This window comes from Poecilia reticulata, chromosome 19 (assembly GCF_904066995.2).
Source record: "Poecilia reticulata chromosome 19, P_reticulata-male-v2, whole genome shotgun sequence".
In the NCBI taxonomy this organism is placed as follows: Eukaryota; Metazoa; Chordata; class Actinopteri; order Cyprinodontiformes; family Poeciliidae; genus Poecilia; species Poecilia reticulata.
The window spans coordinates 5,431,905-5,450,410 of record NC_088848.1 but is presented as its reverse complement, the minus strand read 5'-3'; the positions used below and the strand labels follow the sequence as shown (position 1 = coordinate 5,450,410).

The 18,506-nt window shown below is 38.4% G+C and overlaps 1 protein-coding gene across 2 annotated transcripts; it reads right to left on the bottom strand.

The window, feature by feature from the left end:
- Nucleotides 1-8,323: 8,323 nt before the first annotated feature.
- On the bottom strand, nucleotides 8,324-16,952 carry znf281b (zinc finger protein 281b). Of its 2 annotated transcripts, none has more exons than XM_008436712.3 (7): nucleotides 16,799-16,952; nucleotides 13,503-14,029; nucleotides 13,256-13,369; nucleotides 12,679-12,802; nucleotides 11,172-11,255; nucleotides 10,956-11,074; nucleotides 8,324-10,377 (listed from the first exon to the last, which is right to left on the bottom strand). In XM_008436712.3, exons 2-7 carry the CDS (start codon nucleotides 13,953-13,955, stop codon nucleotides 8,773-8,775), a joined length of 2,499 nt encoding a protein of 832 aa, XP_008434934.2. In that variant the 5' UTR covers nucleotides 13,956-14,029; nucleotides 16,799-16,952; the 3' UTR covers nucleotides 8,324-8,772. The 2 variants fall into 2 exon arrangements, with proteins under 2 accessions (XP_008434934.2, XP_008434935.2); XM_008436713.3 differs by lacking the exon at nucleotides 16,799-16,952 and adding an exon at nucleotides 16,573-16,765.
- Between the last annotated feature and the right edge of the window lie 1,554 nt (nucleotides 16,953-18,506).

The following is an 18,506-nucleotide window of genomic DNA, read 5'->3' as shown; positions in this document are numbered from 1 at the left end:
CAAACTGAGCATTGGAAAGAGGAAGTAGAAGTTCTGCAGAAACATGTCAAACCTTCTAATGCAGAACAAATACCTTGATAGATTAGCTAACCCTTGCCCTGTGAATGTTTATCCCTCATTGATTGCCCTTGACGTTGCAAAGAGTTTGGAGAATGTTGTACAATCAAACCCAAAGAGACAATATAACAACACTGGTTACTAAAAACAGCCATTCTCTGACTTTTGAGGGTAGATTTGTTTTTCATGCTGTTTCACTCCTTTTCACACGCATGTCTCTGACTTTGACTTTATAGGCTACAGAAAGACGTTAATAATAAACCAGGAGGACAAAGATTACATTCCTTGTCAGTTGTTTAATGCTTTTATAACTCTCCCATCTGTCCTTCCTTAACACTCTCATATTTTTAAGCTTGATTTATTTAATAATCTAAATCAGAAAACAATCACAAATCATCTCTAGTATATTTTTCCCATAGTAAGTCTTAAAATATTGTCGCTGGAGAACATTTTGACCCACTTACTTCCTGTGTTATCACAGACAATTAGTTTACCAATAAAACAGGGTGGGACTATTTACCACCTGACCTTTGGTTTTAAGATGGCTTATGCTGTGAAAGAAGGCAATCACAGGCATAAACAGATCAAATATACCTAATTAAAACGTGTATGAAGTTGGAATGAACTCACTTAAACTATTGTTTACTGGGAATATGTGTGCACAAAAATTGGAAACGAAAGTTTTAATGGAACCTGAAGAACGGCTGCATTGCTGCTCTTGAACAGAAATCGCTTTGCATTGACTTTGATTCTCTTTGCACTGATACCATCTTCAACTCACTGATACCATCTTCAACTATTACACCATTTCTACGTCATCTTGGGTGATGGTGGAAAAAGAGATGACTTTTTTTTCCACCCATTCAGATTCTCATTTACGTCACCATCGCAAAATTGCTTTTTTAATTGAAGGTATTCCACGTATCATGCTGACCATCCTTGACAAGGTTGCATGTCTGTTCCACGCAGCTTTCAAAAGGTGACGAACTGTAAACATCACAAACTGACAGAATTAAAATATGAACATTTGGAAAAATTAGGAGCAAGAAATACTTAAAGGGAGTTTCTAGATTCTCATTAAGAGCAAATTGAGTGAGGAACAAGAATGAGCAAACTAAACTCTACTTTGGTGTAAAGAACACCAGTAAAGAAAATTTGGTTTTACTGGTCATATATTATTTTATTTGCCTGTTTGCATAAATCATATTCTGGGTGTAATTATATGTCAGAAAAAGACGCAGAAATATTTTTTGTAAAGCTAAGTAGTGCAGCTTCTACATGTTAAAAACAATATATAACGGTAAACAATGGTGTTCTGCAAGGCTCTAATTTAGGTCCAAAGCATTTTAAACTCCTACATGGTACTGAAGGATGGATCATACGATTAATTATCACAGCTGTGTTGGGGGTAGACCGCTCTACCGTTCTGAGTCTCCTAAATATGCAAATCTGTCTGATGAACATTTTAATCCATAGCTCTTGCCATGCTGCTATCGGCATATTTCTGTTGTTGCAGTTTTTATTGTGCATAGTTTTTTTACTGTGCACATTTTGTACTTTTTTTTTTTAAACTAACCTTCTCTTTTGGCGTACGTTACTTTTAATAACTGCACAGTATTTATGTTGAAATTTTGCTCTTTATTTTAATCTTCATTCTGTTTTTTATATATTTTATATTCTTATCTTTGTCTTAACTTACATGCTTTGGCTGCCTGTCACTTTGCTGCTGTTGCACTGGAATCTCCCCACTGAGGGACAATAAGGGATATTTATATTCTATTCTACTATGGCTTTTCTAAATATGTTAGAGTATCATTATGAGCTTAATCTGGACAAAACTGAAGTTTTATTTGTTATCATGAACTCTGCCAATGAATGAAGGAGTTAGATCCTTATCTTATCTTTTCATTTTATAGCTTTAACAATTTTCTAAGTGTTTTATATTTTGAAGGACACATATATTCACTGTTTCTCTGTCAGGAGACAATAGACACTTCAACACACTTTAACCATTAGTACCAATAAAGTGAAGATTGTCTCTGATAAGAAAAGACGTCCCAGTGGAGTTCTGACAGACGAGGATCTGAATTGTTAGCTTCTATTGTGCTTGAAAGAGTTAAAAATCCACTTCTAGGGCTTCATAACTCCAAAAAGCCAGTGGAACAGTGGTAATAAGTGACTGACTAATAAGTAAAGCTCTGTAGACATCACTTTTTGCCCAGACTCCTTCTTATTGCAAATCATGAACTTTGATCTTAAGTGACTCAAATGAAGCTTTCAAAACTTTAGATGCTGACAGGCCGTTGTTTTGCCGTTAATGACCTCCAGGATGAGTTGTCAATGCTCTTTTGGAGTAACTTTGGTAAGTTGGCCAATCCTAGGAACGTTCTCCACTGTTCCTTGTTTTCTAAATTTCTGGATAATGGTTTTCACTGGTGGATGTTGGAGATCAAAAACCTTAGAAATGGGTTGTAACCCTTTCAGGCTGATGGATGTCAATGCCTTTCCTTTGCATGTGTTCTTGGATGTCTTTAAATGGGGGCACGCTGTATTGGTTTTTGAGATCTTTTAGCCTACTTCATGTTGTCAGGCTGGTTGTATTTAAATTATTTCTCAACTTTACAAGTTTGACAATACCCAATTTGGGAATGAATCTGACTAAGATCAGTTTTCTCAGAACTGTTTTAACAGTTAATTCATGATTTAACAAGGGGGAAATCATGTTTTTCTTTCAGCAGCTATTTTCTATTATATAAATTAACTCATTCTTTAAAAAACTCTTTCTGTACTTATGCAGGTTTTCTTTGAAAATATATATTTTTTGATGATCAGGAACATTTCTGGTTGACAATCAAGGGAAAAACTGACGACTTCTTTATGGAACCATAAATCTTTCACAGCACTGTGTTATCTTTTCACGACACGGTCAATAACACTGTTAGACAACTTCAACAATGTGTGGCCTTGTAGGTCAGCACAGTTTAACACTACAGTAAAACATTCAATCTGAAGTTTTCTTATCCTAAAACCCTGAAGTGGTGCGTATCAGTTTTCCAAGAGTCGTTGCACTGTTTATAGAATGTTTTATTAGGTTGTTTTGCTATGGAAACCTTTAGACTAGTGGCTGTACTCTTCATGTACAACAGACCAACTTAGAAATTATATTGAGGATATTTGGGACATGGTTCATGTTGCCTTAAACATGAGTAATGACTCTTTACAATTACTGGCAATGTGTCTTTTACATCACTTTAGATGTTTCACCAGTGAGAAAATACCATCTGTTACACTTCAGAGGACACATGTTTCCCAATCTTGCGTCCAGAACTTTCAGCAACATCTTTAACCCTCAGGTTTTATTGCAGGTCTGGTGGAGTGTCAACACGAGAGCAATCGCACAGCAATAACTGCCCCTCCTGACAAATGAAAGTCCAAAGTCACATCTATTTACGTGCTCTCCTTATAATGTCGCCCAGCAGCTCTGTTCCTGGCAGCGGGGCAGCTGCGTGACGACAGCAGTGATTAACCTAAGAACACCATGTTTGTGAAGAGGGAGGGAGGGTGATAACAGGTGAGCAAAAACCGTCCGGGCTCGTCTTTTTCCTGAAGGCCTTTGACCCGGAAGTCAGAGCTTCTGTAATGAGAGAAGAAACATGAGACGTAGATTGAGAGGTTAATAAAATGACTAATTTGCCCAAAATGGGTTTGGTCAATAACTGGTTGTGTCAGCATTGATGGTAACAACCATCATCAAATCTTTTCCATTACTGGCAATGAGTCTTTTATGTCACTTTAGAGGACATCTGGGCCTCACTACTGTGTATTAATTTAGCCAAGTCGGAAGGAAGTTAGGAAAAATGTATTTCTGTCTGAACTTTGACTAGGCCCTTCCAAGAAGATCATTTAGTTTTTATATTGCATTTAAAGGTGAGCTATCTAATCATAGATATATCCTAGCACATTGACTGTTCTGTTTAAGTAAATTCAGTTTATTTATATCACCACCTCACAACATGCCGCTAAATCCTAATTATCCAACAGAACATTGACTTCAATTTGTTGTGCTACTAGAGTTTACTTAATCTGACTGTATTGATTATTGGTGAATTTATTTTATATTGCCTTGTTGAGAGAAGAATTTTCAAGTCAAAGTCAAGTCTACAAGGCCAAGGAAACAAATAAATCACATCATCACACTAACGCCACCATGTGTCACTAAAGGTATGGTGTTATTTTTATGAAAAGCTGTTTGTTAGTTTTATTCCAGATGCAAGAAATACACTTTTCACAGAATATTTTTTCAAAAGTATTTGGAATCATTAAAAATTTGTTTTTGGCTATTGTTGTAGTCAGTAGTGGTTTTTTTAAACCTATTTTAAACTCCTATGGAGGCTATGTTGAGGTGTCTTTTTCAATCTTAAACACTAATTTTCATAAAGGCATGTGAGGCCTGCAGAGTTGGGTTTTGTGTCTGGATTCTTTGTGACCTCCTTCCTGTATGAGTTGATGATGATGAGCTGATGTGAAGGTTCACCACTATTTCATGTTTTCTCTATTTTTAAATCTTTACTCTCATTCAAAAGACGTTTATGACCTGGCCCTGACTTAAAAAATATAAAAGATTTTTTTTTTCTAAACTTTTTGTGGATTGAGGCATGATGTTTTGCTTTTTAAAAATTGTTTAGCAAACATTGTGTTTCTCAGTTATTTCAAAAATCCTCTTTGTATTAACTCAGACTATGTGAAATTATTCTTATGATCTAAAACATTTAAGGAAGGCTTAAAAACGTCTCATAAAAGGAATCTCTACTAGGGTAAATTTTTACTGCACCTTATTTGCTTGAACTGTAAATCAGTAGAGTTATTAATATTAGTACAGCAAGCAGGAAAATTTAGTTCATTTTAACCTACAGTTATATTGGCGGTAATATAGTTGGACATGTGATAGACAGCAATAAAACTTATCACCATGATTCCATTTGACTAATTTAGAGCATGCATCAACCAGTCAGTCTGTGAAAGGAATATGATAATTTATTAAAATGACAAAGTGAATATGCATATTGACCCATATGGGTGGAGGGGAGGAGACATAATTCCTCAGTAAACAGACTTAAAAACATGTTATTCTCTCTTTCAGGCCCTGTGTTCATAGAGGCTGCATAGACACAAGAAGTTGGACTTTATTCCGTTACCATGAGAACTGCTTGAAAAACATATTTCTTAAACCTATCAACACTAAAGTGAAGCAAAAAGTAGCATTCTTGTAATGCTGCATTAAACTGCAGCATTACAAGAACAGTAACGGTGGTTCCAGTTCAGAACCACAGTTACTGAGTCCACTTATGCAATCTGCAAAATTGGCATTTAAATTGATTAATTTTAAAGGTATTTTTTTCCATTCAAGCTTACCCTGTTCAGATTATGGTGAACATGGTAATAAAACAGCGCCATCTTATGGTAGTAAAGTTTAATGCATTATTATAAAGTTTATTTGATAGGGACAGACGCGCATCGACATAGACAGACTGAATAAAACAGCAGTCCCATGTTTGCATCATGGTGCAATAGCAACAGCTAATTCGCAGCACTTTTTAAAAAATAACTCTAAAAATTGAAGTGATAATCAATTAAAATAGCACATGTGTACAAACAGAAAAATGTAAAACATCAAAAATGGGTACAGTTGTTTTTGACATAATCAGTTTTGTTTGATTTTTGAACGTACTAAAACGTTCAAAAATGAAGGGATACAGTGGAAAAGCTCTGAAGTCTGTTTTTAATGGCACAATCTGTATTTTACAAGTTTTAACACAAAAACATTTGGCAAATTTGGTAGTTTGTGTTATAGCTCTTTGCTTTCAGTTTGTCTTAAGAATAAGAAGGACTAGAGACACTTATGGAGTGAGACATGCATCTGTCCAAAGTAACTATTTGGGGGTGGGGGGTGTTTTTATTAATTTCCATTTAGTTTATGGTGAGCTCCAAAACGTTTGAGTCTGAACAGCCTCCTTACCATAACCTTAATCTTTAGCTTCCTCCTCAGATTTACGTTGGGCCTCTTTCTGGACCACTTTACATTTTAGTAAAGTTAAATTACCTTAAACCTAAATCTTCTGAGGGATATTAACAATTTCCAGTTCAGATTTATCTGAATGCTTCTCCTATAAATCAAACCGCTTATGAGAAATAAAAAAAAAAAACACATCAGGCACAGCTTTAGTAACAAAAAGTTTTATTGGCTTCTCTAATCCGTTCATCTCAATAACAGGTACAGCCTGGGAAATCATAACACAAGGGGACTAGAACGAATAAGACAAAGGAACTGCAGGGCATCTGCTACAAAAATTTGGTATTGAGGTGACAGAAAAAAATCCGTACAAAATGTTTTCATGCATACTGGAAAAACAAAACAGATTTTTAGTGTTTTTGTACATTTTTGTAAACAATATCCTTCTAGAGATCATATCAAAACACATTATGGCAAGTAACAAAAATAAGGGATATAATGAGAAGAATGAATGTTCTATGAGGCATCTATAATTCAACACTGCTTGGCGTGGATGGTATTTTTTATTTTTTTTTATTTTTTTACAGAAAACAAAAATAATACATTTGCATCTTGATGAGTTGTTTGCTCTAAAATTGTAAACACAGGCAGTGTTAAATGATTATACAATATGTCGAACCTATACTACAAATATGTCCACTACATACATAAAACGCGTGTCCCTGCTTTTTTTTTTTTTTAACGCTTTAATGATATGAGGTATATTTAGGTCAATCTTTTTGTCTTTTTTTTTCCTCTCCCCTCCATCTCATTCACTCATTTTTCTTTTTTTTTTTGTCTCTTTGAAAGCATAGTGTGTTTGGAGTGAAGTTGCTGGTCAGTCAGTCTTTGTTCCGTGTGATCTGAGCAGCTTCGAAGTCTCCGGCGAAGCTGTGGCGCTCACAGACGTGGGAAAGGGAAGGGGAGGGGGCGACGGCTCACAGGAAATCAACTAAATTAAATATCAACCCTGGCTGCCGGACAGATTGGCTTTAGCCAAGGAAGACAAAGAAGGCCATTGTTTATTCTTGTGAGTGCAGGGCTGCATTTTGGGTTGGGGAGGTGGATTGAACTTAACTTTGTTTCTGGACTGCGTTTCTTTTGACTCAAGAAAAAAAAAAGAAAAGAATAAAAGAAAACAAAGAGGAGGGATTTGGTGTAGGTCCGTGATTATTTGCCTAAAAGGATCTGCTACAGAGTTTGTTTGAGTGATGCTATTGGTAAATAAATAGAAGGGTTTGGGTATGCAACCAACATACCAATATAAGGGATCCAGCATGTCAGCCCGACTCTCAAAAACACTTAAATACAAAGAGGTACTCTCAAAATATTGAATAACAAAAATTATGGCAAATCATCTTTTTACAACAACACCCGAAGAACCGCAAAACAAAATAAAAAAAAGAAGTCCCACCCATCCCATCCCCCATGTTCTACCCTTTAAAATAAAAAAGCAACGAAAATACGTTTAAATGCCCACGGCCGCCCTTTACAAATCACTCGGCCGACCCCCCGTTAACCCGCCCTCCCTCCCCATTCACAGTTTTCTCCTCTTAAAAAATAGCAATAACCATTAGCATAATAATCACGTATCACATATGCAAATTGAATGGGTTATTGTTGTTTCCAATGATTTGTTTAAAAAAGTGCTTGTTTGATTCCATTGACACAAAAACAGGAACAGCAAGGAGTGGAGTAGAAAAGTGGTGACTTGTTTTTTAAAAAAGAAAAAAAAAAAAAAACAACTAAACAGCATGATGTCTGACGCTCGTCGCATCCTGCAGCTACTTCTGGATAGAAATGAGTCACCTGATGCTACAATACTCAGCGATGTTGAAGCGTCTTTTTAAAAAAAGCGTGCCACGTGAAACGCAGCGGGCTGCTACAGCTGATAGAAATTCATGTAGACGTGGCTCTCAGAAGAAATGCGAATGTCTTCACATTGAGACAACAGTACCATAATCTCGACAAAGCTATGCGCAGTACAAACCGAACATTACCATGTATTGTAAATTTTGTTGTTCTGACAAGTAACAAAATAAAAAACTAAATAAGACAAGAAAAAAGCTTTGTAGTCTCAAAATACGCCTGTAAAAACTGTGCTAATTGCATCTCATAATACAAAGTCTTATTACACAATTTCGCCTATTTTCCTGAGTTTATATGTTTCTTGTAACAGACAATATATACTTTTTTTTGCCATTTGAATTCTGGGCCTTTCCCTGACACAATGTTATTATTATTGAAATCATCAACATTATTCATTACTTTACAATGGTATGATGATTGATAAAAATCACAAATAGATCAGAAAAAGGAGGAAAAAAAATAAAACAAGCAAGTTCATAGCTACCCTCTAAACTTTTTTTTTTTTAAATTACATTTAAATCTACGATACGTTCATATCAAAAATCACTACTCTTAAACAAAAACATAGGCGACTACATGATAAAAATGAGAATATCTTAAAAAATTGCATTTTGAGGCCATAGAAGACCCTCCCTGGTCATTTTGTATTAACATTTAATGGCAGTGTTCATAAAAACAAAAACCTTTGCTACAGGAACTAAATTGGAGCGAGTGCGGGGGCCGGGTGGACAGCGACCAAAACGACAAAGAAAAAAACAGAAACTGGCCCCGCTTACAGGCTTCACCTCGTCTGACCCTTATCTGAAACTTTGGCTTGTCGGGGTTTTTGATCCTGTACTCACTGGCTCACTGACATCAGCTAACAAGCTGGTATACCCTGAGAATTCTGACACCGGAGTCCGTATCCTGTGTTCCACCTCTGCTCCCGGGTCGCTGCCGTAGCTCAGAGGGGTCCGCCGGCCGGACTTGAATTGGGAGCCGAAGGCCTGGGCGAAGTTCTCGATCTGGTACGTGGTTTCTTTAGGGGGGTTAAGCGGGGACAGGTCGGGGTAGGTGGAGCCGTTGGAGGCCACCGCGCTCCCTCCGGCCTTGGACTGAGGCCCCTTGGCGCCCTCGGCCGCGGTGAGCTCCTGGGGTGGTAGGGTGAAGGTCCCCGGGGAGTGCTGCTTCTCCAGCTGCTCGGTCAGCTCCTGAGACGGAGTCAGCTGCTGGTGGTTGGTGGACTCCAGGGTGAGGTGGTAGCCCGCCTGAGAGGGAGACCCCACCAACATCCCGTAGTGGGACTTGGAGGACGACGAAGAGGAAGCCGATGAAGGCGGGGCAATGGGCAGAGGGGAGGAAACCGCAGGCGGGTAGCCGCAATCCAGAGGCGAGGTGCTGTACGCGTGTTTGTCGGAGAACAGGGGCCCCGTGGGGCTGGAGCTGCTGGACAGAAGAGGGAAGGGACCCGCCGGGCCGAGGCTGGGGAAGGGTCCGCTATGGCTGGTGCGCTCCAAGGCCTGAAGGAGGAACTTTGAGTATTCGCTCATTACCGCCGTTTTGTCGCCGCCGTTGGGGGAGTCGTCTTCCAGTTCCGGGGTGACGGGCGCCGCTGGCTGGAGGTCCACGTGGTGCGGGTGGTCCGACAGGTCGAAGGTCACATCGTGGTGGGTTCCCTCTGGTTTATGGCTGTAATGGTCAAGCAGGCTTTGCAGCACCTCGTCTGGAATGCCTGATTTGTCGTGTTTGAGTTCCAGCGGAGAGGAGTCCAGCATGGCCAGGGTGGGCTCGGGCCCCAGAGAACCCTGGATCACGTTGTTACCCTGGGACGCCATGTGAAGCGAGCCGGCGCCGTAGTCGTTGTTGACCGCGTGGAGATAGCGCCGCTTTTTGACAAACTGCATTGCATCGTCGTAGTTGCTGCTGGTGGTGGGACCGGGTTTGCTGCCACCGGGTCCCTGGAGTAGAGCCATGTTGTCAAGGGCAGAACCCTCCACGTGATCCATGGCGTCCGGCTTCTGGCCCAACAGTTTCTGCCCATCAGCACCATCTTCCAGGGACAGGAGGCCCTTGTCTAGCCCTTTGCGTCCAGTTTTCTTGAAGACCAGTTTGGGGGTGCGCCCCTGCATGGTGGGATCAGAGCCTGAGGGGTGCTCCATGCTGAAGTCCTGCAGGCCCAGGTCGCGACCCATCCCCCCAGACGATGCTGCTGCATTCTTTTTCTTCTTGCGTTCGCCACCTTCACCGTTTTTGGACTTTGCCCTCTTTCGTCCAGAGGTGGTTGGGTTTCCCTGAGAGAGTGAATAGCTGCCTTGGCCTAGCTCTGCTTCACTGAGCTCCAGCATGCTTGGATCTAGACCCTTTTTTATGGCTTCTCCACAAGTCCGTTTGTGCTTCAGTAACCGGTCTGTTCTTGAGAAAAACTGAAAGAAACAAAATAAGACTAAGTTTAGACATGAAAACAAAAAATAATAAGGATAAAACTAAATGATTCAACAAACTAGCCTAAGAGACATTAAAACTTAGCACTTAAAAGGGCATTATTATGCGTTTCACATCCACATAGTATCATTTTATAGCATAATCAAGTAACCATGTTGACATCAGTGATAAAAATGCTGTATGTAACTTGAAAGAAATTTGACTTTGTAATTTAACGCCTTGAAATTTAGTCTCCAACAGGAAGTCATCACAACATGGCTCCTTTATAAACCCTGTAACATTATTTTTACCAGCACTGCACTGAGAAGTAGCTCGCATAATGAGCTCAGCTGATGCTCTGTTCCACCAGGTGTTTGCTAATAGCTGCTGGCTAGTCTGAAGGAGCTGAGTGGGAAAGACGTGTTTTATACATTTGAATGGTTGCAATGGGAGACTTCTTAAACATGCATAAAATAATCAAAGTATGTTTTTGATAAGGGAACAACACTTTTTAAATGAATAAAAGTAGATTTTACGTAATACTGGACCTGTAAAAACAGAAAATATGGAAGTATATTACCTGTTGGCATGTATCGCAGCGGTACGGCTTCTCGCCGCTGTGTGTCCTTTTGTGTCGCTCCATGTGGTACTTCTGGATAAAGCGCATGTTACACTGGTCACAGCTGAAAGGTTTTTCTCCTGTAAATGATAACAGCAGCAGTGTCAGCATTGGTGACTTCAGCCAAGATCATGGCATGAAGCGATACATCTCACTAAATTAAATAACTTGACTCACCGCTGTGAATTTTCTCATGCCGCTGAAGAAGGTATTTCTGAATGAAGCTCATGTTACATTGACTACAACGGAAAGGCCTCTCACCTGTACAATCAAGAACAAAAACATTTGCACACAACATAAAATAAGGTCCAATAACAGGCTAAAACTAAAGAAAATAAGGACATGTTTTTGCAAAGAGAATTGAAATTACACAGGTATTTTTGTATAACTCAAATTGGGATATTTTTAAAAGCGATAGGTGCAACATTTGATTTGTCGTCTTGGGGGATTTTTTGGCCTGTAGGATTTAAATATAAAATCAGCACATTATTTGATTTAAAATTGTCAATTTATATAGGCAATTTACAAAATTTCATTAGTTCAACAAAAGGTTTCATAAAAACACTGAATTGAATTTAAAAAATGTCAAAAAAAAGCTTAAAATATTTTTGCAAAATAAAGGAAAAACCATCCATCTTCAATAGCTTGTTTCTGATTATAATTTATTACATGTGTATTACATGTAATAAATCCCAAATGGATTAATAAAGTTTATATCTATTACTTTTGAATAAATGAAATGCTATTATTTATAACATAAAACTTTAGTAAACATGTTGGTGGTGCAAATATATTACAAAAGTTTGATATTTAGTATATTCAATAGATCTAAACAGACAGGTAAAAATCTGCTTTGTGCACAATTTCTAGTAAGTAGCTAAACATGCAACTTCCAATTGATTCTTGATTAAGCTATTCTTTTGCCTGTAGGTAATAATTTGGGTTTTATATGTAAAAGCCTAATTATAGATTAAAGACTAATCTAAAAATATGCTAATGTTGTTGTTGCCTAAAGATAATCTTAATTTATTAGAAAGTCACATATGAGGATCCTAGACATTTTACCAGACTCAAATTTGCATGATTATGACCATTTTTGATATATTAAGCAAACATCATGAATAAATACACACCAACTGAATAATAAACTGAAATAAAATATTTCTAAAAATATATATATTTTTTGAGTTGGAGCCAATTAGAGCTGATTTGGAATATATTCAAAAATACCGGTGGTCACAGACTTTAGCACAGAACTGCACATAATGTCAAAAGTAAAAGTGTGACTAATCCTTTAAATCTTTTATGAGGTCAGACTCAAATAATCAAATGAAGATTTCCCAGCAAAGAGAGTGACTAAGATGGTGAGAAACACATGAGTAACCATCGAGTCATCGCTGCATGTCTGGTTCCAAGAGACTGCTATGGACTTTTATCGCAGAAATACAAAGTGTTACGAGCAGACAGATTGTTTTATATGATCAGAATCTGTTATCATGGTCCTAACCAGTTTACCATCAAATCCTTTGATAGAAAAGGGTGTGTCGCTTAGGCAGTGACTCAATTTCATTCATCTGCTGCTCAGCTGAATGTTTTCTCTGCACTTCCTCTATCTTTTAAATAAAATACCTGACAAATATTGCAGTGTAAGAATTTAGATGAAATAAAGAAGAGAACGTCTCACCTGTGTGTATGAGCACATGTCTACGCAAGTGGTAGGAGCTGCGGAAGGCAGCGTTACAGTGCTCACAGATATGTGGTTTTGAGTTTGGGGAAAGGCAGGCTCCATCCCCATCCAACATCATAGCCTAGAGAAAATACAAAAACATTATTCCATTTCTTCTTCTTGTAAATACTTTCATTTTATTTTTTTTATTCAATACACTCAATAATGAATATGAATGGTTCATGTAACAAGTAAAAGAAATCATGAATAAAAACGAGCAGAAAGAAGATTAGACTTTTATCTGAAATTAGCTATTCAGCTTCGAAGGCTATTACAGGAATATTCCAAATAAACTAAAAAAAGTACACAACAAACATCAGCTTATTTAATGCAATGTCACTTCATTAGAATGATTTTCAAATTTCTTTTAAATGCAGATAGTTTTAAATAGTTTTATCTCAATGTCGAGGTTGTTCCATAAAGTGGCGCCTTTAATTGAAATGCATGTTTCCACCGTCGCCGTTCTGAGTCTAAATTCTTTTTTGAAAATCTCAGTTCCTTTTCAGTTGAGCTTTAATTGCATTAAGGGATTAACCTTTGACGGGTCGTTGCGTTTCCTCCGTGCTTTGCCTCCTTGCCCATCCCCATTGCTCCTCCGGCCTCTCCTACCTGAGGACTCTTTTGGCTCTTTACCTGGTCTTCCAGGCATCTGGAAAAAGAAACAAAAGCAGACGGTTTGTTTTGTTTTTTTAAAAGAAACACATTTAAACTACTCCTGAATAGAAAAGAAGAACCTCAGAAGAGAAAATTATTATTTTAAGCCAGCTGCTGCTGCTGCTTACCTGTTCTCCCAAGGAGCGAACATTGCTGAGGCTAAGGTCATGCAGTAGCATGTTCTGGTGATTTTGGTGCTGGTTGCCGAACGACATGTCGGGCATGTCGGTGCTGCTCTTCCCCGTGCCCCCTCCAGGACAGTTGACCCCTACTCCTCCGCCCCCGCTGTAGAGGGGCATCCGATAGTCCAGCTCGCTCAGCCGCTCCTGCTTAATGCCCATGCTGTGGAGGAAGCCGCCCGTGCTGGCAGCGACGGGGCCTTGGTGTTCCGGCGGCGAGTCTCGCTCTTTTTTCAGGATCATCTCTTGGGGAAGCTCACCGATGACCGACTGCGATGCCAGCCGCGTGAAGCTGGTGACCGGCGGCAAGTGGCTGAACATAAGCATACCTGGAGCGAAATTGGGGTCCATGCCTCCATTGCGCAGAAACTCATTGCCTAACTTGTCTTGAATAATACTCATGGTGTTGATTTACTTTGTGCCAGGGGGGAGAAGGAGGGTAATGAATCTATTGAGGAATGCAGGAGGAGACCATTCTGGAAAAGAAGACAGACAAAAAAATAAGATTTAATAAAAACAGATGTGACAAGAATAGAGAACAAAACTGAATTTTGATTAGCTGAGTTCTTAGCGCCTCAAACTGCAAGCATTTCTGTTATTTAAAGGAAGTAGTAAAAAATAAACTCCCCTGTTTTGTGAAAAAATAATACGTCAAAACAAGCCGATCACCTTTGTGACAAAAAAAAAACCCGATGTCAAGAAAATGACCTATTGGCAAATCTAAGATATTTTTAACTCCTAATCTCAACTGCAATCTCTTTTGCTTAAACCACTGAAACACACCCGATCATGACTGGAGCAAAGTCACAATTAGAGACGCACCACGACGCCAGCTAGTGATTTAAATCAGATGATTTTCAGCTTGATTAGCTCTTGATTAGCCCTTGATTAGCAACCTAACCAACCAGTCAGCAGGATACTAAAAATCTGATATTTTATCAAGCAGAGATGCCAGAAGCTTTTTAAAAATTTAAGTCTTTTTTTGTGTTTGTTTCCCCCCCCCCCCAACACCCTGTGGTCAGTTCCTGTTTTCAAGAGAGAACAAGACTTTAAGAAAATAATAAGTCTGAATAGAATAGAGCAAAGTTAAGGCATGGCTCACTAGGGACTGACTACACACACACTGCTGTTTTGGTAAAGCTGCTCATGCTAACTGCTAATAAGAGGTTCAAGTAGCCTAAAATGTCCAGTTTTCTCTTTAAAATGTAGCGTCTCACGCTCTTTTTAATAATAGCCACTCACGGGAGGTAAGGTAGATGAAATGTTATTTGTAGTTATTAAAGACAAATGTTTTATTGGAGGGTTAAAGAGCTACAAAAACCATAGATTGAAAATTACAGATCTCTAAATAAAACATCTCAGGCAACATAATATAAGGAAAAACATGTTATTATGAATGTGTATTATTGCAATGTAACCGATATAGACCTCAACCTTCTTCCAGAGCAGTGAAGTGAATTTAACTGGCCAGGGATATTATTGGCAAGGATATAATAAATGAAATTAAATATGGTTGCCTAACAAGTAACCCTTTGCTACAGTGATAGTCACACAACTTGATACTGCGATGTCAGTTTAATTTATTGTGCAGCTCTTAATTTAAAACACCAATGAAAATAAAAAATAAAGCTGAAACTGATAGGTTGCATGACCTCCATTGTGTAAATAGTAGATACCCAGGCCTGATTATTACAATGGAATAAACGCAAAACCTCAAAAATATTTACCAATGTACGTTTGTTTTTTAAATACATAGAATGTAAATGCTAAAACACCCTATGAAATAAGATCTCACATAACCATACATATGGAAGTGGCACTATCGATCTACATTATGTGACAGTATAAAATGTCAAGCTTTGCACACAGAATAAATACAGATGTATTTATTATTAAACAGTAGCTTTAAGGTAACGTCTCTTAATTAAAATGGCAGAGAGCAAGATAAAACATCTAATCCATCTCGTATTGTTTCAAATTCAGCACATGTGATTTGGACCGTAGCCAAAATACGATTGGTATTGATAACAGCTTTTAAACACGCATCCCTTTTGTTTTCGCACTTTGAAAGAAGCAAAAACAAGTCACTTATAGCTGAAAATAATATATAAACGCAAAAGCTCAAGAGGCTGACTAGATAACGCTCGCAGTTTAATCGCTTCAGCCCACTTGCCCTAAAACAAAACAATATTTAGGTCAAATCTGGGGATACATTTCGGGGTTATATTAGACAGGCGCATTCCGCTCGCTTTGAGTGAGACGTGTAAGTAAACACGTAGAGAGGAAAAGTCGACGTAAGAATTTATTGTTTAGTCTAGACCTGCTGACCATTTGGCTACGCGACGCCGCACTGAACAGAAAACGGATGAGCTTTTGTGATGCATAATAGTTAGCAGCTAGTTAGCATAGTTAGCGTGCTACAATGAGACAATCAAAGCATCTCTACGTCCTCAACCAAAACAACCTAATCCAGTCGCCCCCAAAACCAATTTATATCGGTCGAGTGAACCAGGGCTAACTTTAAAAATAAATACACCACCTACATATCTAAATGTAGTCTATAAAACCAATTTAAAATCACCATTGTGATGTTTTAGCATGTTACCTGGAGTTGCTATTAAGCTAGCTAAAGCTAAAATAGGACTCGTAATTTAATGCGGTTCACACGTTTATTAACCCATTGAGAAAACAATAGTATACAACTCAGAGATTAGCTGAACAAACCGGGGGGAAAAGTGGCTTTTTTTTTTTTAAATGGGTGAAATAGCACGTTTGCTTTGAAGTCATGTCAGTGGCACGTATTGCTCATTCTCCAATTCCCCAGCTTTGATGACGCCCGTGAAATCAAATCTGTCTGGCTGCGAGCAGCCCTGGCGCTCTATTTATTGATAGCTAACTTTAGCTGTAATTACCAGCGGATAAATCCAACCAAGCCCGACTGCTCAGCGAAATATTCATTACCGATCGCGCTCCGAGTCGCTTTGAGCTCAAAAACACCGAGCGAAATAATACTACTCACTTCGGCAAGGGGGAGTTGTGTTTATAACAATCAAGCCGCCACGAGCTAGCAGGTTAGCTCCTTAGCTGCCCCGTCTGAAAGCCGCATTAGGGCCCATGCAACAGAAACAATGATGCTGCGACTCCGTGCATCTCCTGTTTGCGCTTAGCCACGCAATTGTTCGCCTAAATCTCGACAAAGGCGCCACGCTCGACGCAAACAAAATTCAGTTTAGCCTCCCACTCACCTACACATGACCGCAGCTGGTTTCAAACGTGCCTATATTCTCTCCGTATTCGCCGCTGACGGGGTTTTATTGCCAAAACATTGTTCTCCGGCGGTCGCTGCTTTCTTCCATCTTGTCCCGGAGCGGGGAATTATGGGTGCAGAGGACGGGTCGTGAGAGGAGACAGGCGAAGGCTGTAGAGGTCTGAGGTGTTCACTGAACAGTTTAACACAGAGAGAATTTAAGTTGAGATTTAATACTCTGTTGTCCATAAATGTGTCTTATTTTTAAGACTATTTCAGTCTGGTAAGGTGAAATCAGATAAAGTGCGTCAATTTTTGTAACCAATCAGCTCAAGTTTTGTCATCAAGTTCTCAAATTAACTCAAAAGGAGTTAAGTCAGTTTCTACAAAAAAAATAAGATGTATTAAAATTATGAAAGCATGGCTCAGTGGTTTATTGTGAAAAAGAAAAGCTTGGTAAAATGGCAGATACTGTTTGATAAAGTAGAACAGTTTCAAGAATGTAGTAACTCCAATGTATTAAGATAAATAATTCAAATGATCTGTCATTCTACAACGTTGTGTTTGTCTTTTGAAGATAGATTTTGTAATATTTTATTTTCCTGGTCTGCCCTGGAAAATAAAACTCTAAACCTCTTTGGCACGTCTTCCCTCCACTTCTACTGCTTCCCAACTAACTTTCCCTATTTATTATTTATTTATTATTTATTTATTATTCTTGCATTTTCTCTCCACCTTGCTGTTTGCATTTAGGTTGCAATTGTGTGAACATACATTTAATTGTGTCAAGTAAATAATTTAGAAGAATGCAAATATTAGACAAAACCTACAGGTGCACGTAAGTGTGATATATTAAACCAAAGTTTTTGCACCACTGTCACTTTGTCCAACTTGTTTCTTAAAAATAGATAACAGTAACATGCCACTTTTTCAGTCTTGACCACTTCCTCTTCCCTTTCGCACTGCAAGCTCCGCTCAAAACTTGAGATCTAACAACTTAAAAAATGGAGGAAATTTTACCATTCTTTCCCTCCGTATTTAGTGTTTCCGTATTTCTTTGACTTGGTTTAAAAATAATATTTGCATACCCTGGACAGCATCCTCCACGAGTGATCATTTGTCAGGGAATGCACATGTATTTCTTTATAGTCTATAAGATAAATCAATGTACTTTATGTGCAAGGAGCTTTATTTTCCCCATATTTAGGATGGATGCTGGAATTTTTATTGTTTTGTGGCATCCTGTAATGGAGTCAAATCCAAGGTTTCTTAGTTTAGTTTAAATAAATTATTTCCTTTAAAAGAGTTTAGTGAGAATATGTGAAAACCCCTCTTAAATGCTGCCTCGAGTCTCACTGATTTGTGGTTCACATTATTTATACTTGAATAATCATACCGAGAATAGAGATGAAAGATAGGTCTATAACCTGTGCAGGGTGGATTTCATTTTCCATCATATATTCCTGACTTGTAAAAAGTCATGTGCAAAACCATAACGACAAAGTTATGTTATTACATTACATTATATTGCATTATGCAAACAAGGCTGGCTTGAGTTCAGTGGGTGTGGAATTTCAGAAATGGCTTCTTCATTCATCCAGTACAGCTAAATGTCTGAAAGTATAATTTCAGTTTTGTAGCTTGCTAAATACATTCATATAATCACTTTTAAAATGTTTGGAAAAAAAGTAATAACTGTACTTTAA